The 20,407-nt window shown below is 41.3% G+C and overlaps 1 protein-coding gene and 1 long non-coding RNA gene across 3 annotated transcripts in view; one reads left to right on the plus strand and one right to left on the minus strand.

The window, feature by feature from the left end:
* Positions 1-20,407, plus strand: part of CRB1 (crumbs cell polarity complex component 1) — a 220,518-nt gene that overhangs the window by 96,834 nt on the left and 103,277 nt on the right. The window contains exons 4-5 of the mRNA XM_042229290.2: positions 2,579-2,718; positions 9,103-9,288. Coding sequence (XP_042085224.1) covers positions 2,579-2,718; positions 9,103-9,288 — 326 coding nt within the window. The remainder of the gene's footprint in view (positions 1-2,578; positions 2,719-9,102; positions 9,289-20,407) is intronic.
* Positions 684-20,407, minus strand: part of LOC114117258 (uncharacterized) — a 44,779-nt gene continuing 25,055 nt past the window's right edge. The window contains exon 3 of one of the 2 annotated variants that reach the window (XR_003590992.3): positions 684-3,073. This is a non-coding gene — a long non-coding RNA (uncharacterized LOC114117258). Of the gene's footprint in view, positions 15,231-20,407 lie in introns of both variants that reach the window. The other variant, XR_009595884.1, reaches the window with a different exon arrangement.

Genomic DNA, 20,407 nt, shown 5'->3' on the forward strand with positions numbered 1-20,407 from the left:
AATGCATCCTTTGAGGGCCCCTGTCTCAAGAGAGAGCATTTTCCAAGTCATTCTTGTAACAGTTTAGAATTTCTTCCGTTATGGAAAAGTGCCAGTCTTCCACATCGAAGAAACAAAGGGGAATCTACCTTCCCTATCCGTGGCAGATTCGAAAACAAAGCTGGAGTTATTCTGTATGTGAATGTAAGATTGTACGTTTGAAATGACAAGCATATAAATCAAGTGGTGAAAAAGAAATCCTTTAGGAATTTTATCTAAACAGTGTTGGCAAGGGCAGTGATATTAAATTAATTATGTCTTGAATTTCTAGTTGTTTAGGGAATTAGGTGAGTACTTTTGAGCCAGCAGAGTGATGTTCCAAATTAGAGTCTAACATTGACTTTTCAGCAGAAACAAAACCAAAACAATAAATCACACCTTAATATAAGGCATATAATAAATTTGGGTGATGGTAGTTGAATTCATATAAGATATTTTTTGGAAGAACTTTCTAACACTTAGTTAAAGCACAGGCATTGAGTTATTAAACCTTGAGTTTTAACTGCTTAGCACTTGGCGGTGTCTTCACATATCCTCTGGCGGCTCAGTGGAAGGCAAGGTGGGCCTTAAAACTCCCCCTCGACAGCAAGGAGTCTAAAGTTTGGAGAAGTCAGGGGACCCCCACAGGTTCATACAGTTAATTCTTTGCAAAGGAGGACTAGAATCCAATTTTATTTAATAAATAAGATATAATTTATCCCACATCTGAATTTCAAAATGTGTCAGACTCAAAAGCGGGAGCAATAAAAGTCTTGTGTGCTTCAAATATCCAGGAAAACAGCACATTTTAAGTAGAACAAGGTGGCGGAGCACCTCTTTGGTAAACTCGGAGCGTGATCCAAGCTTTGCCTGTGATTTTCAGTTATACCCACTTTGTTCTCCAGTGGCGAGAATCTTTACATCTGGAGACTGGTAACCAGGAAACACGTGGACAGACAGACCAAAGCAGCGGTTCCCACACAAATGCTCTGGGAAAGAGGAGGCTCTCCCAGCCAGGCCTGACTGTTTCCAGGAGGCGTCAGGACAGAAGTCACACGATGCTTTTGATACCTGCATGTGTGCGTGCTAAGTAGCTTCAATCGTGTCCGACTCTGTGAAACTGTGGACTGTAGCCCACCAGGCCCCTCTGTCCATGGCATTCTCCACACAAGAATGCTGGAGGGGGTTGCCATGCCCTCCTCCAGGGGAATCTTCCTGACCCAGGGATCGAACCCGTGTCTCTTTTGTCTGCTGCATTGGCAGACAGGTTCTTCACCACTAGCGCCACCTGGGAAGCCCTTTGATGCCTTTGGAAACACAAGCAGAACAGGGCTAAACCTGCTTCCTGCTGGCTTTCCTCTTTTCACCGGAGTATGTGCTGTGAATACTCTTTCTTCTGAATCCATAGCTTTCTCATTACCTAAATTTTGAGATCATCTCAAGTTCAGCAAATACAGCCTGACTTTGTTTTCCCTATGAGATTTGCGGGAAAGGCAAAAATTATGCCCCCTGGAAGGTTCCTGCAGGCAAAGGAAGATGTAAATGGAGACAGTCTATGAACTGCACTAGCCAGGCTTGACCACAGGGCTCTGGTCTCCAGTGTCTCACACGTGGTGTTTAGATTTGCAGTAGGCCTTTTTTTAATCAGAGAAATGAAATAGTGACTAGAGGATTTCTAGCTAGGAAAATTATGTATAAAAATTATAGTCACTTATATCTGCTAGTGTTTCATTTTCCTTAGTGAATCTTAATGTCTGCATTGGTGGTACATAGACACATAGCCAGGGTGAACAGCACTGTTACTCTTTATTAAATCATAGGTGTCCTCCCCCAGACACTTATTTTATCTAAGCTGGGTGTGTAAGCCCATGATTTTTCAATACTAGATCCTCAAGGAGAGGCCATCTGAAGTGAAATAAAGTGAACGACTCTCCCTAGATTTGTATTTTAGGTCTGTCAGATAATCCCATTCAATCGACGAATCATTATAAATAACACGACCAAAATATTCTTGTAATCTAGAAATAAGGAAACATAAGTCACAATTTATATAATGAGAAGCTTTCCTTTTTTCCATAATTTATTATTTCACTAGGGACCTTATTACTGGGTTCTTTATATAAAGAGTGCCTCGATGGTGTAAATCATCCTCTGCCGCCTCACCAGTACTGACCAATCTATTTCATACGGTTCAGTGGTTCTGTTCAGTATTTTCTGCCCTTTGGCATGCTGCGCTCACTCTTCATATGCACATTTAATTATCCCGATGACTCTGTGGCAAAGGCACTATTACTTTCAATCTATGGGTGAGGAGACAAAAGTATAAACAGTCATGGTTTCCAAGGAATTTTGACTGAACACTTGCTTGGGGTAAGGCTCCTTAGCTCTCCTTAACACACTTGCTTTTACTAAAAACCTTGAGGGATCATCTCTAGAAGCCTGCAAGCATATGCTTCGGGTAGGTATTAAGCCCACGCTGAGGGACAGGGGAGAGACAGGATAAGGATGCGTCATCTCCCGTGAGCACGGGCTAATGTCCCGACTTCATTTTGCTCCCCAGGTACACCTGTACCTGCGCAGGTAGTGGGTTCACGGGGACACGCTGTGAGACCCCACTGCCCCTCTGTTGGTCACAGCCCTGTCACAACAACGCCATCTGCGAGGACAGTGCTGACCGCTACACCTGCCGCTGCCGGCCTGGTGAGTGACAGGATTCCTCCCACTGGTTGTTTTTTTTTTTCCTTTTGCGTAGAATAGAAACAAATAACTTAAGGCAAATGGGAACTAACAACTCTTGTTGCCGGAGGTTTAAAACCAACTCTTTCTTCTAGTTACCATTGTTTGATTTAATCATGTTCTTCAATGCTCAAACATATCTATTGCTACACTATGCATTATCTGAACTAGATTACCAAGGTGTCCAATCATCAGAATCTTCTAGAAGAAACAGAGAGGGAAAAAGTAATCAATGGAAAGGTTGATTTCAACATGGTTTTCATGGAGTAAAATTCACTGGAAGATGCTTCCTTGTCCTCCAAGATGTTTTCTTTGACACCTAGAACATATTAAAACACACGAAACTCCATTAAAATCCTAAGTGCTTGTGTCGCAATTCATGGAGTCAATCTATGTGATTGTTGATGGTCCCCACAGACAGTGTAGAATGATTTTTCAGAAATGTAAGTATTCCGCTCACCTTTTACAATGTAAAAGATGATACAAGTTACACATGCATAAACCATAATTTAAAATCACACTTAAAAGGTAACTGGACTTGAGCGTAGAGGTGACAGGAGAGAGTGTGTGACGCTTGAATCAACGAGCCACTCATAAGTATTGGTGTTAATTTTGGCAAAAAATAACCTGCTTGACATACTTCAGCCTAACCCTTACTAGGATTTTATTGCTAGAAATGAAAGTGCATTTTGCCTCTCTTCTTTCTTGAGCCATTGGAAAACAACCCATAAGCATGCAATTATTTAAAATCTAAGCTTACTGACCGCGTATTCGCACCTCCCCATTCATATTGTTATCTAAGGAAAGGGAGGCCCTGTAGTTGGGGGGAGGCTTGGAGACTGGGGTCAGTCCAGTCAATAGCAGCTTCTGATCAAAAGGCATCTCGGTGCCTGAGGAACATTTTACATGCTTTGGTAAAAACCGAACAAACTTAAAAGTATGAAAGGAAGCTGGGAATTCGCCTGTGGCTCAGAGCTCTGTGTACCTCATGTGTCTCCCCACTTCCAGATAATGAAGAGGACTTTTTTGTTATCCTTTGGCCATTGGTCCTTGTCACTAGGAAACAATTTGTACCACTTGAATCAACAAGTCACCTCTAACACTGAATTTTTTTCCAAAACATGTTATTCCATGTTCTTGTCATCAGCCAACCCTCAACACTCAATCAACACTCTGAACAGGACCTCAGTCCAGAAGCAGGGGGTGAAGTGGACAGCTTGGGAGCAGGATGAGTCCACCATTTGTTAACTGAGTGAACTAGGGTGAATTACCCCTTAATTCTTACATTTCTCATCCGCAAATGAAGGATAAAAAAGCTATCTGTAGTATTGTTGTGAGGGGTAAAATTATAAGAATGGAACCTGGCATGTATTAAGTACTCAAAAAAAAAAAAAAAAAAAAAGCAACTGCTATTACTACATTCCAGGTTCTACACCAGGAGGTGGAAATTGTATATGACAGATGGTTTCTGTGCTCTAAAATAGGGGTCCCCAATCTCTGGGATTTAATGCCTGATGATTTGAGGTGAGCTGATGTAATAATAATAGAAATAAAGTGTACAATAAATGTAATGTGCTCGAATCATCCTGAAACCACCTCCCCACCCCTCTCCAGTTCACGGAAAAGTTGTCTTCCACGAAAGCAGTCCCTGGTGCCAAAAAAGTTGGGTCCTGCTGTTCTGAAGGGTTTGTAATGGAGTCAGGCAGCAAAGGAGAGCTGCCTAAAAAAGACCAGTATGAGTCCCACTCATTCAAGCCCCAAAGATTTCACTGCCAACTATATATATGAAGGATTAGGGGATCAAAAAGACACAGTCCCTCCTTCCAAGGAGCTTAAATTCTAGCAGGAAAACAGTGTGAAAAAAACTGTGAACAGTACAGTTTTTTGTGGCTCAGACAGTAAAGAATTTGCCTGCATTGCAGGAGACCCAGGTTCGATCCCTGGGTCGAGAAGATCCCCTGGAGAAGGGAATGACAACTCACTGCAGGATTCTTGCCTGGATAATTCCATGGAAAAGGAGCCTAGCAGGCTACAGTCCATGGGGTTCCAAATAGTTAGACATGACGGAGCGACTAACACTTTCACAAGAATCTCTAATAAATTCCGTAAAAGGGAATAAGGGGGGAAAATGTTTAGCGACAGCTTGACTGAGGAGGCAGCATTTTAGAAAACGTGAAAGATCGCTAAGCACACCCCAGAAATGTACCCACGAGCTGTGTGACTTTGGCCACGTCTCTGCTCTGAGCCTCAGTTTCCTCATCGACAGATAAAGCAGAGATGATGATAATAATATCCGCCTCATAGTGTCATTGTGGAGTGAAGTCCGGCAATACAGAAGGAGCTCCCAGCTCAGCCTAGACCACAGCAAGTCAATAAATGTCAGCCTGGCACTGGAATTAGGAGACGGGCCATTCTAGACCCTAAGGCCGGCAGGTGGTAGCTCATTGCTTGTTTGAGGATAGAAGAGAGGAAAAAAGGAAAGGGAAGGACGAAAGGGCGGCAGGAGCACAGAGAAAAGAGCCCGTCCAACTGTGGGGCCTGGAGGGACTCTTCAAAATGATGGGCTAGGCAGAGCTGAGGGGAGAGGGTGGGCTGAGGAGCAAGATGAGGCTGAAGCCAGATAATGATGTCCTCCCTGCAAACCATGGGGCAGTCTGACCTGTTAATTTACGAAGAGCTTCCTGGCACTTCAGTGGAAGAACGATGGAGAGAAATAAGGCTAATCGCAGGGAATCCTGTGAGACTTCTGCAGTGATTTAAGTAACAGGTAAGTCACGGACTGGAACAAAGATGCCAGTGGTGAGGATGGATGTGAGCATATGGACGGCCACAGGAGCCCTTTAGGAGGTGGAAATGATGTGGGGATTGGGAAGGAGCGCCAATTTAGGACAGTTCTGCTTCTGAGTTTCTCTCTTGGGTCACTGGATGGATGTCGATTTTGCCTAGAGAGAAAACTCACAATGTCTTCGTACTCAGTTCTCACAGTTATATGTAAAGAGGTTTATCTAAGAATCGTAGACCGTTCCTTTGGATCATGAGATGCCTGCCACTGAGTGCGATGACAAGAATACAGCGCTGTAATTGCCCAGGGTCCTCGTTTCAGGGCTAATTAATCGCAAGTGTTGGTCACCTTAAATGCTTATCTTAAAAGTTTTCCTGTTACCCAGAAAAGATTGTTGTTGTTGTTGTTTTCCTTAAAACATGTAATTTAAGAACCCTGGGGTCTTGACTCAGCATCATATTGTTTCTTTGTACAGAGTTTTATAGGAAAACTTGTTAGAACTATTGAATGTAGCCTTGACTGAAAGAATCTATTTATACCTCTGGTTAAAGGGAACAGCAAACAGAATCCCCACAGGGCCCAGTGGTAGGGATGGGACCCGTAAGACCATAAATCAGAACCTTCCTAGCGTTCAGGACAGAAATGAAGACAATACATGAGCCGGAAAGCAAAAAAGGATTTATAAAAGTACTAAATTACTTCCTAACCTGGGCTGTGCATAAGTCTTAAAACTTAGAATGAGAAGAAAATTGAAAATAGAACTTCAGTAAGTCAACTGTAGCACAAGACGTTTATAAAAACTTGTGAAAACCATTATTTAGTGAATAGGTGTAGATCCTTAAGTATGAAATGAAAACACTTAAAAAATAAACATTCATGCTTAAGAGACTGAGGGTTCTAGGGGTGGGGTCATGACAAAGGATTGTGGGACCCTCATCTGACATGTGCTTCCAGTTTCCTTTTCAACTCTCAATTTCTTCTTGAGAAGGTTGATAAAGACACAGGGTTCAAATGTGACAAAAGTGTTATATGGATGAGCAGCAGAATTTGTGTTGTGGTTATGAATTGACATAGGACCCCATTTAGGTTTTTATTAAAATTACATGAGCATTCATATCATGTTCTCATTATTTGCTCATTAAGAGTTCATCAACTCTAGTTTATTTGCTAAGCGAGGATTATCATCTAAATTGTTGACTAGTTCTGTTTGAATCTCATTTAGGAGTTGACTGAAGGTAAATGGCAACCCACTCCAGTATTCATGCCTGGAAAATCCCATGGACCAAGGAGCCTGGTGGGCTACAGTCCATGGGGTTGCAAAGAGTCGGACACGACTGAGCGACTTCACTTCTAGTACTCAGGTGTTGCTCAGTCCTAGCATGGTGAATAAAAAAACACAGCCTCTGCTTTTATGGAGCTCACAGTCTGTTGAGGGAGACAGCTACATAAATAAGTGAAAGCTATGTCGTTTGTTCAGTCGCTCAGTCGTGTCTGGCCCTTCTGCGACCCCGTGGACTGCAGCCTGTCAAGCTCCTCTGTCTGTGGGATTTCCAGTCAAGAATACTGGAGCGAGTTGCTATGCCCTTGCATGGAGGGAGTGGGTTGTCATTCCCTTCTCCAGGGGATCTTCCTGACCCAGGGCTGGAACCCGAGTCTCCTGCATTGCAGGCAGATTCTTTACTATCTGAGCAATCAAGTGAAAACTATATACATAAATGAATTTTAAAAGATACCTCTAAAAATAAGCACATAATACCAATCTTTGTAAGACAACGAAAGGAAAGAATTGGGTATGTGAGAGAAAAAAGGTTCTTATTTAGATCTGTCCATGAGGAAATGACATTCTGAGCAAGTAATAAAAGATCGAGTCGGAAAACTTAAGAGTTATGCAGGCAGTCTTGGAGGAGGGTTTTCTAGGGGAGGGAACGGTATTATAAAGGCCCTGGGACAGAAAGCACTCTAGGGACAGACAGGAACAGATTTGGGAATGGGGCCAGATAATAAAGGGCTGGCCAGGTTAAGGATTTTGAACTTTATTCTGTGTGAATAGTGAAGCCATTGAATGGTTTCAAAGTAAAGAAAGACCATGGTTGGATTTATAACCTTTACCATTTTGGATTGCAATTTTATTTTTAAAACATATTTTTCAGCAGTTAAGTGACATTGCAAAGATCCGTAGGTGAAGTCATTTGTATTACAAGTCAGATTGTGTTCCTATGGGAACTTCGTACATCTCTTTCATCATCTCACAAAACAGCTGGTGTGATCCTGGATACACTCCTCAGCATTATATTAGCACTTACTAAATTTACATTTTTGGACTAGCACTACACAGAGTATGTAAATAGTCAAAATCGGTAAGAAAAACAACCTAATGGAAAAAGATATGAAATGATAAAAAATTCTAAAAATATTAAATTCAATAATATCTGGCGAAAATGTAAAGCAAACAATGATAAGGTATGATATTTTATCTAGCCAACTGGTAAAAATTTTTGCTTGGTGTGGCAAGTGTTGACAAGGGTCTGGACCACACACACTCTTATCCTGTGCCAGTAGACACGTAACAACCTCTACAGTTTCTCCAGAGGTTGTTACCAGCATCTATTAAAATTTGAAATGCCCGTAACCTATAACCCAGAAATCCCACTCCTAGCATAGACCCTAGTGTTGCACTCAGACATTTGCACAAGCCGCATATATGATGCTATTCAATACAATATTGTAATAGCAAAAATGTATATAAACCCCCTAAGGGAATGGAATGGTCAAATTATACACACCTATGTTATGGACTACTTGGCAATAGTTAAAAATTATGAGTCAGCTCTATATTTCTAACATGGATAGATTGTGCAAGGGAGTAAAGAAACCAAGCCGTACTGCACGATGCGTGCAGTCAGTACAGTTCCAGGTACGTTAACGCACACAATAAACAGACATATATGGTTTTAACAGGTGCATATGTCGGTAAAACCACAGAAAATAGTTCTGGCAGGGACTTTCTTTTTTATTTAATATCCAAATATTTTATAAAATACTAAATCATTCATGTTTTATTGTTTTTATTCTTGTCCCTAGTAAAAGGACCCAGCTAAATCCATTCAAATACAAAATAGTTTTTTCTTCTGTCTCACGGTGTGTAAGGAAATCATTTACCTCTGCTCCGAGGTTTAAGGGAAGCACTGAGGCTTGGCTATGTGCTTTCTGCTGAGTGTGTGCTGTGTGCTAAGTCGCTTCAGTCCTGTCTGACTCTTCGCAATGCTGAGCCTGCCAGGCTCCTCTGTTCAGGGGGATTCTCCAGGCAAGGATGCTGGAGTGGGTTGCCATCTCCTCCTCCAGGGGACCTTCCCAACCCAGGGACTGAACCCACTTCTTCTGGAAGTGACTCCGCTGTTGCTCTTAACGTTCACAGAAGCCCCCTTTATCAGGTCCCCTTGCCAGCTCCTCGAGCGGGGCCCAGCACCTGTTACCTGGCGCTGTGCGGTGGCCAGCCTCCAGTCAGGCGCGTGCCCCGTGGCTGAGGAGCTCTGAGCCCGCAGCCTCTCTGGCCGTTTATCCTGCAGGGTACACGGGCGTGCAGTGTGAGACCGACCTCGATGGATGTGGGAGCGGCCCCTGCCAGGCCGGCGGGCGGTGCGTGGAGCTGTCCTCGGAGACCGGGCGTGAGCGCCTGGCCCGGCTGCTGTCTGCATCCCGCCGCCCCGAAGCCTCCCCCCGTTACGTCTGCATCTGTCCACCCGGACTCACAGGTAAGGCCCGGCGCGGGGAAGACACTTGGCCTTTCTAGCATTTGCCAGCAGATCATGCATTCACCCGGAGAACGGTGCTGTGCAACCTCTGTGCCCTGGTGCAAAGGGTCCCCACTGTGGGCCTGAAAAATACCTCATTTCACCTATCGTAATTCCTCAGATCATGAGGGAAATGTTAAAAACGGGTAGAAGAGGCGTAGGAAAGGGGAAATACTTGTATGCTTTATCCTGGGGAATTAGAAGCCAACTCAAGCTCTTCACCTTAGAGAGAGAAAAGTTTAGAGTTTTTGTGTCATTAAATTTTCTAATGATGTTACATTTTATGTTATTCAGATTTTGCTTAAAAAGTTAGCGTATTTGTATTTACACTGAGAACAATTATCTAGTCTCAAGTAATCAACTATTCTATAGCGAAAGTTGTTCCCCATATCAAATTTAAAGGACTCTGTCTTATTCTACAATATTCTTACTCTAAACCCAGTGGAAATTTGCATGAACAGCTGTGTTTGTATCTGTTCCCATTTCTGAAACTTTTCAGAAGTTTGGAGACAGTCCTGTATTTGATGATGAGTAGCAATTACCTGGAGAAGGCAATGGCAACCCAGTGTTCTTGCCTTGAGAATCCCAGGGACGGGGGAGCCTGGTGGGCTGCTGTCTATGGGGTCACAAAGAGTCGGACACGACTGAAGAGACTTAGCAGCAGCAGCACCAATTACCTACAGTTGCATAGATACCACTGAGAAAACTAATTGCAACCTAGATTTCTACCTTATTTCTCTCTCAATAGATCCAGTGATATCTGAGAGCAATATTTCAGGTGCTGTTGGGGTTTCTGAGAAAAGTAAATAAGGAATAAGAAAAAAAGGGGGGATGGGTCTATTTACACTTAGTATTCCCTTTATTTTAACATCTCAGTTTTTATGTGCAATGACATTTGTTTCTTGGCAGTGTTTGCAATAAAGCTGCTGTAGAGAATGTCTTGATTCACTGTCCCCTCTGTGAAAACACATTGGAGAACAGTCTCGCCAGTGTCAACGTCAGAAGCAGTATAGTTCTTCCTGAATAGCTTCTAGCTTGCATGCTTTTCCGCTTAGTAAAAGATGTGCAAATAAATCTTGATAAATGAAAAAAGCATGAAATAAATCTTGCAATACATCACATTTCCCAACAATGTAAGATGCTGGAAATCTTATAGGTAAAAGTGGGTTCTACAAGCATATAGGTTTTTCTGATAATGCATTTCTGTATTTACCCCACCCCTGGGATTATTCAAATTTCCTGTTCTGTTTCTTAAGGAACAATTTATTGTTCTGTTTCTTTTCTGAGTTGCCTTATTTTCTTGTATTTTCTGAATTGTATGGTCTTGGTGTAGTGTAAGTGATTTTGTTAACCACTGTAAGTTCTCCTTGAAACAAGGTAAGGGAGTTATAAATGTTTTTTTTCTTGGGTGTAAGGTTATAAAGAGGAGATTCTATCAAAGTCAGAGGCCTCTGCTAATGTTGCCTCATTAGATGAAAGAACATGGCTGACCGATGTATTTGCAGATCCGAACAAGAGAGGCAATAAAATGCCCCAGTAAAGTGTGTTGGCCTTGATTTCTGAGGAGCAGCTGAGAATGACTACATGAGTTAAAAGAAGTCCTGGGCTGCCCCAAGTATGGCTTCATGAAATTGCTCACTTTCCACTCATGTGACTTCCAAAGAGGGTTCTCAGAATCAGTTGTCCTTCAGATGGTGATTCAGGGTCACATGCGTGCTTAGTCGCTCAGTCCTGTCTGACTCTTTGCAACCCCACAGACTATAGCCTGCCAGCCTTCTCTGTCCATGAGATTTCCCAGGCAAGAACACTGGAGTGGGTTGTCATTTCCTTCTCCAGGGGATCTTCCCAACCCAGGGATCGAACTCTCCTCGCCTGCATTGGCAGGCAGATTCTTCACCACTGAGCCACCTGGGAAGCCCCTTTGTAAGCTGACTCAAATAAGTATTATACATAATTTGTTAAATATATCTTATACACATTTTGTTAGATTTATACCTAAGTATTTCATTTCTGGAGTGTCCCTATATATGGTACTGTGTTGTTAATTTCAAATTCCATGTGTTCATTGCTGTTATGTAGGAAAGCAATTGACTTTTGACTTTTATATATTAACCTTGTGCTCAGAGACCATGCTATAATCATTTATTAGTTCTAGGATTTTTTTTTCAGTTCTTTCATATTTTTGACATGAACAATCATGCTCCTGCCCTTTAAAAATATTAATATTTATACAGAATGCCTTTTTCCATCCTTATACTGTCAACTCTTTTGTTGTTTAATTTGAAGTGAGTTTCTTTTAAATGTTATAATAAAAAAGCATATTATTGTATCATGCTTTTTAAAAACTGTTTTTCAATCTCTGCTTTTTAGTTGGTATATTTAGACTATCTACCTGGACGTAATTATTGATGTGGTTGGGGTAAACTCTGCCATTTTATTCTTTGTTTTCTCTTTGATTTCTTTGTTTCTCTTTTCTTACCTTTCTATGGAATACTTGACCATTTTTTAGGGTTTTCATCTTGATTTAGTTCTATTATTTTAGATGTATTGTCTAATTTTCATATACACAATATGGTTCTTCTGCCTATTACAAGGTACATGTGCAATTCATCGCTGATTGGTATTAACATTTTACAGTTTTGGGTGAAGCAGAGGAAAACTCTTTTTCCATTTAGGTCTCTTTATCTTCCCCACTTTAAAGTATTATTGTCTTGAGGATAAGATGGTATTCTAATTCTTATTTTAATCATTACATATGATTTAGACAGTTTATGGAAAGAAGGGTGCTCTCTCCTGTTTGCCTGCCCTCCCCATTGTTCTTTCTTTCTGCCTTTTGCCTCAAGATTCTTATGCTACTAGTTCCTTCCTGGTCTAAGAACTTCCTTTGGCTTTTCTTTAAGAGGTGGTGTGCTAGTGACAATTCTTTTAGTTTTCATTTGAGAAAGTCTTTATTGCCCATTTATTCCTGAAAGATAGTTTGTTGAATGTAGAATTCATGGTTGACAATTCTTTTCTTTAAGCATTTGAGGAAATATACATCTCTTCCTTCTGCACTCTATTTTTCGAGTAAGAAATCCACTCTCGTTGAAATTCATGGTCCCCTGTAGGTAGCACATCTTTTCTCTGACTCCTTGCAGAGAAAAATTATGGAGTGATAACACCTTCAGCTCTATCTTTCGTTTTCAGAATTTTGCTTATGAATGTATCTCTGTGTCTATTTTTTTTTCCAATTTGAAATTCACTCAACTTTTCAAATCTGTGGATGTATGTCTTTTGCCAAATTTAGGATGTCTTTAGCCAAGTTTTTCTTTTATTGCTCTTTCAGCCCTAGTCTCTTTTTCTTCTGCTGCAACTCTGATAATGTAAACTTTGTGTCTTTTCCTGTTTTTTCACAGATTCCTGAGTTCTTTTAATTTTCCCCTCTCTTTTGTTTAGAATGGGTAAATTTATTGATCTGTCCTCAAAATGCACAGATTTTATTCTCTTTCATCTCCTCTCCACTATTGCGCCCATCCAGAGAATTGATTGTTTCTCCTATTTTATTTTCCAGTTTTATAATTTCCATATTTTATCATCTAATTCTTTGCTGATATTGTCTATTTTTCCTTTTACTCAAGAGAATTTGTAATTGCTTATTAAATCATTTTATGATGGTACTTTAAATCTTTGTCAGATAGTTTAAAAATATGATTCAGCTCAGACTGAGTTGATGACATCAGTTCACTTTCTTTTCTCACTCAAGTTGTAGTTTTCCTAATTCTTGGTATGATGGGTGATTTCCCAATTGTATCTAGGACATTTTGGACATTATGTTAGGAAACTATTAGTCTTATTTGAATTTTTAAAATTTTATCAGGCAGTCAGCTTCCTCGTTTTGACAAACAGGTCATAGTCTACTCCTGTGGGCTCTGTAGGCCCAATGACCAGTTAGATTTCAGAGTCCTGGCAGTGTTATTTTGGTCTGGTTGGTACATCTGGTGCTACTTGGGCTCCCATTGATCTCTGCTGATGATATAAATAACACAGTTTACTTTTTGCAAGCTGTACATGTTTGCAGTTCTATCACTTGTTAGATTAAAATAAATTTCTATCATGATGAAAACTGTAATTGTGAATAATACATTTAATGACAGACCTCCATTCAATGAAACCATTAGATTTGTTAAATATAGCTACAAGCTTTTCCCGGTTTTAAAATTATAATTAAGGATGTATCTCTTGCTGTTTACTCTGTGTACAGTTATATTCCACATTGAAAATAGTCGTGGTTGCATATTTAATGCAATTTCTAACTTTCTATAATGAAAAAAGTGAAATATATCAGGGTAGAAATTAACTGAGATTCCCAGAGAGACAGAAATAAAGAGAGCTCCAAGCCACGGGAATGGGAAATAGAGAAGGCGTGGGCAAAAGGGGCAGGTTTGGAGCTTAGCCATCAGTCCTGTCCGACTCTGTGCAACCCAATGGACTATAACCCACCAGGCGCCTCTGTCCCTGGGATTCTCCAGGCAAGAATACTGGAGTGGGTGGCTATCCCCTTCTCCAGGGAATCTTCCCGACCCAGGGATCGAACCTGGATCTCCTGCATTGCAGGCAGAGTCCTTCCTCTTCTCTAATTATCTCAAAACCATTAAACATATTCTTCGGCAAAATTTCCTCACATACCACCATAGCCATTTTGTGCCTATAGCGGCAATGCTCGACTTGTAATGAGAATGGTGGATAAAGACTTGATTTAAAGTCTGTTTACTTAAACCCACATAGATAATTTTAATGGTAAACTAAATAAATCTATAACTGGGGAAGGCCTGTAGTTGAGAAACACTGTTCATTTTAGTCCAAAACTATAAATTATCTTTATTTTGTATGACCATCCTTGACCGCTGCTAGAAGGAATGTTGGCTGCTTCTTTCCGTCATGTTTTAACTTTTGACTTTGGGGCACTGGACTCAGTTCTAGGGATATAATGATGAAAATACATGGTCTCTTCCCAAAAGAACGTGAAAGAGTGGAAGGAAAAAAAAGAGGCACAAGAATATAAGACAATACAGTAACTGCCACAGTGAAGCCGTAAAAAGGTAGAGCCAGAGAAATCAGGAAAGGAGACCTATGTCTGCTGTTTATGTCAGATAGAATTTAGTGGAAATTCCAAGAATCCAGATGACTTGGTAGTATTTTAATACAAATGATCCCGTTACTTCTAAACATTAGGAAAGGATGTTGTGACCCCTGTGCTTACCCTTGAGGCCTGTGTTCTAAGCTAAATTGGAAACAATTGACTCATGTTTTAATGTGAACATTTTGTTTCTGTTTATCAACATGTGGTGATAAAACCTCTAACAAGTTTCCCAACGGCTCATAAGCCAAGTCCAATTTTCAGCTCCAACTTGCACTCGCCACCTCCAATTAACGTTTCCTCCAACAAAGAGCAGCACCGTCGCTGGTCTCTGGAATGCTTCCTTGTTGCCTCCGAGGTGGGAATCTTCTTCTGCCTCACCCACCTGCTCTGTGCATGGGAAGAACTGAGCCGTGCAGCAGGGAATCCTGCGAAGTCCTGGCTTCAAACCTCAGGCAGAAATAGCGGGGTTCTCAACAATGAACACCCTGATGAGAGCCACCTGGCAGAGTGACTGCACACGGGGCCCCTCGTGATCAGGGTCATCCGCCTCCAACACGGTGTTGCTAAAAATGAAGTGTTCACTTCTCCTTAAAAGTTAAATCCTGTCATTCTACCCAAATCCAACTAAAATAGACACATAGGGCTGAACATGTAACCTGGAAAGCTTCCTATATTCATGAAGCAAGCATATGGGGCCATCAGCAGCTCCTGCCCACAGAGAAATCGTCCACAGAGTTGGTTCCTTTGTTGTTTCAGGCTTGCTGTTCTTAGAGGTGCACTTTTCCTGTAATTAATAATTTCAAGTTTGAGACTCTAAGTCCTAAATAACTTGAACAGCTATTAGATGTACATGTAAAGCTGTAACCCTAGAAGAGCAAAGTTTGCTTTCATTCTTATTTATTTAATGAAGTGTTTATTAATCTTTTCAACAGATTCATCCAGTTCATTTACCTTTGCTTTTACTATGAATTTTAACATCTATGAACAAAACCCTTCGTAGCACAGGTATGAGCACATTTCTGCATGTACTACTCTTGATTTAGCTGTCTCAGCTCTAACAGTTAGGAAAGGCGTGTCACCACCTTATATACCCACTGATTTTGAAAATCATCTGCATTGTGCTTACTACCTACTCTCTACGAAGGTATCTTGTAGGGAAAATTAACGGTCATGATTTAGACAGTCAAATTCAGGCCAGATACAGAGATGGCCGCATCTGGGAGACCCTCAGGACAGAGAGAGATAATTACAGCTCCTCGGGTTGTGGCTTTATTGCTTTACCGTTGTTGCTGTTTAGTTGCTCAGTTGTGTCCAGTTCTTCTGTGACTCCATGGACTTTGTGGCCCACCAGGCTCCTTGTCCGTGGGATTTTCCAGGCGAGAATACTGGAATAGATAGCCATTTTCTACTTCAGATGACCTTCCTCACCCAGGGATCGAACCTGTTACTCTCTGCGGTTGTGGATGGATTCTTTACCACCTGGGAAGCCCTTGGCGGCTTTATTAGGTTAGCATTATTTTGTTGACATAACGTGAAACAAGCTAAGGAAAGCTCTCAAATGGATAATCAGCAGATAGATGTCACTTCTCCAAGTATTCTGGCCAACATGTATTAGGAAAAGAAAGCTTTCTAAAACAGAAGAATAAAACCGTGGCAAATCCTTCACCTTCAAGTTCATAATTAAATTCTCCATAATCCACATTGTCATGCCACTGGTGTGACTGGGATTCTATTTTTGTGTGAGAAATGTGGGCCACCACCATTTAAAAGACCTGTAAGGGAAGTTCAGTTCAGTTCAGTTCAGTCGCTCAGTCATGTCCAACTCTTTGCGACCCCATGAGTCGCAGCACGCCAGGCCTCCCGAGCTCCCAGAGTTCACTCAGACTCACGTCCATTGAGTCAGTGATGCCATCCAGCCATCTCATCCTCGGTCGTCCCCTTCTCCTCCTGCCCCCAATCCCTCCCAGCATCAGAGTCTTTTCCAATGAGTCAACTCTTTGCATGAGTTGGCCAGAGTATTGGACTTTCAGCTTCAGCATCATTCCCTCCAAAGAAATCCCAGGGTTGATCTCCTTCAGAATGGACTGGTTGGATCTCCTTGCAGTCCAAGGGACTCTCAAGAGTCTTCTCCAACACCACAGTTCAAAAGCATCAATTCTTTGGTGCTACACTCCCCAATAATAGCCAGGTGTTGTTAGAGCAAGAACTAGAAGTGGATGTTCAGAGACGAGGTTGAAGATACTAGGAGCTGGGTTTATGGGAGTCCGCACTGCACGCCTGCACATGGCCTGGCAGCAGTTGGTTTGCTGCTGGTGAGGACAGCTATCTGCAAACCCCAATCCATTCATTCCCTGCTGCTCAGGTTCCCCCAGAGTTTCTTTAAGCATGCTAATCTTCAGAGAAGGGGGCGACAGAGGATGACATGGGTGGCTGGCATCATCGACTCAATGGACATGAGTTTGAACAAACTCCAGGAGATGGTGAAGGGCAGGGAAGCCTGGCGTGCTGCCTTCCATAGGGTCTCAAAGAGTCAGACATAACTTAGCAACTGAACGACAACAACAGTGTTAAGAAAGAACAGTATTAGTCACCTCCACCTGACTGCATCAAAGATTATAGCTCTTTCACCAAAGGCCACTGCTGTGTTCTGTATTGAGAGGCCGTCTCTTGACAGGCACACGGAAGATACTTCAGAAGCACCTTTTCCTCCATCACACACCCCTCCCTAACCATGTACACACACACATTTGCCTGGAGTTTACTCCAGCCCTGAGCAGCTCAGGTCCCAGGTCCCAGGTCCCAGGTCCCAGGCCCCAGGCCCCAGGCCCCAAGCCCCAGGACAGCATTAGAACCTTAGATCAACCAAATTTACTAAAGAGTTAGGTCTGTTTTTACAGTAAAAGGTTCTATTATACCTGCTCTTGGTGAAAACCAGCCCTCCTTCCGCAGTAGTCCTCTTCCACCTCTCCCTACTCAGTCATTGAGCAAGTATTCTTGGAAAGGCTGGAGTCAGAGCTGGTTATAAGTCTGTTTAAAGTTCCTCACCATGACTTGCAAGTCTGTTTATCTTGGCATTCATGGGCATCCAGCACCCCAGGTGTTTTCATCCAGGCCAGGCAAGCCCTGGTCTCTGACGCCAAAATGCTCTGTATATTGCCTCATTTCATCTGATTTCCCATCCTTTTCTGACCTGCCTATTATATGCTAAAGGTCTCAACATTTATTATAAACTCCATTATGACTCTCCGTACCTCTTTTTCATTTTTTTATTATAGTATAATTGATTTACAATGCTGTGTTAGTTTCAGGTGTACAGCAAAGTGATTCTGGCATGTGTATATATGTGTGTGTATACCTATATACATGCATGCATTTCAGATTATTTTCCATTATAGGTTATTATAAGACATTGAATACACTTCCCTATTTTATAGTAAATCTGCTGCTTATTTTATTTATGGATAGCAGTTTCGTATCTGATAATCCCAAATTTCTAATTTATCTCTTTTTGACCCCTTTCCCCTTTGGTAATCATAAGCTTGATTTCTATGTCTATGAGTCTGTTTCTTTCTTTTTTGTTATTCATTAAAAAAAATTTTTTTTTAGAATATAGTTGATTTACAGTGTTGAGTTAGTTTCAGGGGTACATCAAAAAGAATAAAATGCTTAGGAATAAACCTGTCCAAGGAGGCAAAAGACCTATACTCAGAAAATTGTAAGGTACTTATGAAAGAAATAAAAGATGACACAAACATGTGGAAAGACATACCATGTTCTTGGACTGGAAGAATCAATACTGTGAAAATGACTCTACTACCCAAAGCAGTCTATAGATTCAGTGCAATCCCTATCAAATTGCTGATGGCATTTTTCACAGAATGAGAACAAAAAATTTTACATTTTGTATGGAAACACAGAAGGCCATACATAGACAAAGAGATATTGAGAAGGAAAAATGGAGTTGGAGGAATCAGGCTCTGATTTCAGACTATACTCCAGAGCTACAGTAATAGATCAATGGAACAGGATTAAAGGCCAGAGATAAACCCGTGTAACTATGGTCACCTAATCTACTACAAAGGAGGCGGGAATATACAATGGAGAAAAGACAATCTCTTCAATAAGTGGTATTGGAAACTGGACAGCTACTTGGAAAAGAGTGAAATTAGAACACTCCCTAACAACATACACAAAGATAAATTAAAAATGGACTAAAGACCTAAATGTAAGGCCAGATACTACAAAACTCTTAGAGGAAAATATAGGCAGAACACTCTTTGACATAATTTTGAGCTGTCTCTTAGAGTAATGAAAATAAAAACAAACAAAAGGCACCTAACTAAACTTAAGAGATTTTACACAACAAAGGAAACAATAAGCAAAACAAAAAACACAGCTCTCGGAATGGAAGGAAATATTTGCAAATGAAGTAACAGATAAGGGATTAATCTCCAAAATACACAAACTCATGTTGTATATATAATATTGAGTTCTTGAAGCTCAATGCTAAAACAAGCAAACAATTAAAAAATGAGCTGAAGATCTAAATAGAGATTTTTTTCCAGAGAAGTCATACTGAAAAAGTAAAGCACATACTAAAAGGCTAAAAAGCACACGAGAAGATGCACAGTTTCACTGATTATTAGAGAAATGCAAATCCAAACTACAGTGAGGTATCACTTCACACGGTCAGAATGGCCATTATCAAAAGTCTACAACCAGTAAATGCTGGGGAGGGTGCAGAGAGAAGAAGACCCTTCTACACTGTTAGGTGGGGATGTAAGCTGGTACTGCCACCATGGACAACAGTATAGAAGTTCCTTAAAAAACTTGAACTAGAGCTACCCTATGACCCAGCAACCTCCCTCCATAACCTCTTTTTCAAACATTTCTTTCATCTACATGCTTTAGCTACAATCTAGCTGTATTCTCAGAATGCTATTTTTCTGCAATCCTTGTAAATGGTGGTTGTTTTTTATTATTTTCCAAAATCCCATCTTTGGTTCCCAAAGTCAACTTCTACCTCTAGGCAATTGCTCCTTCCTCTTCATTCAAAACCCCACTCATTTGAAAGGATGTGTCTTCATATACAGGCTGGTATCTGATGTCTCAGATGGCGAGGAATCTGCCTGCAATGCAGCATGAAGCCACCTACATGTGGCCTCTCCTTATTGTGGTTTTCCTCTCATCCCCTGTACCTTTCCATCAGCCACTGAAGAGTTTACTATCTCACTCCTCTCCTCGTTCTTGGAGACACGCGTATAGAATACCCCTGCAAGCATCATTTCCCAGTCGTTCGACCTCCTTGTTTCCAAATGACTCTGACTGCAACCTGGCTACTTCCATCCCCTTCTGTGGTCATGATCTAGATCTTATTGTCACCAATAACTCATGGAAAACCTCAGTTTCCATTCCTCTGTTCTCTGACCACAGCCTCCACTCTTCTAGTTCATTTACATGCCAACACTTTTTCACTGCACCTCATCAATTGTTCCAACCAATTTTCTACTCATTGCCTCACCTTCTGTCTTAGCTAAGACTTCATGGTCTAACCCTACAAGTATTTCCTTGCGGGTAACCTCAGCTCCCCTGATCCCGTCTCTCTCCATTGTACTTACCTGGCAAAAGTACACGTGTGATTAAACTTCACACTTCATCTTCTCCACTCCTACAAACAATTTGAGCATGGCTAGAGAAAAACTCACAACTCAAACACTTAACTCATGAATATTGCTTTAAATCTGTGACCAGAAATTTCAAGGAGACTCCTAGCCCTTAGACAATACTCCTTTCAGAGTTCTGCTTCCCAAGATGACCTTTTTATACTTTCTCTTTCTTCAAACTTCAATTAACCCCTCCCTCGTTGTTACCCTCCGTTGATTATCAGGTGTCTAATTTCATTCAGAGAAGAACCACCTCATCTTCCCTCCACTAAATCTACTGTTGGGTCTGAGATTTGAT

This window comes from Ovis aries, chromosome 12, assembly GCF_016772045.2.
Source record: "Ovis aries strain OAR_USU_Benz2616 breed Rambouillet chromosome 12, ARS-UI_Ramb_v3.0, whole genome shotgun sequence".
Classification (NCBI taxonomy): domain Eukaryota; kingdom Metazoa; phylum Chordata; class Mammalia; order Artiodactyla; family Bovidae; genus Ovis; species Ovis aries.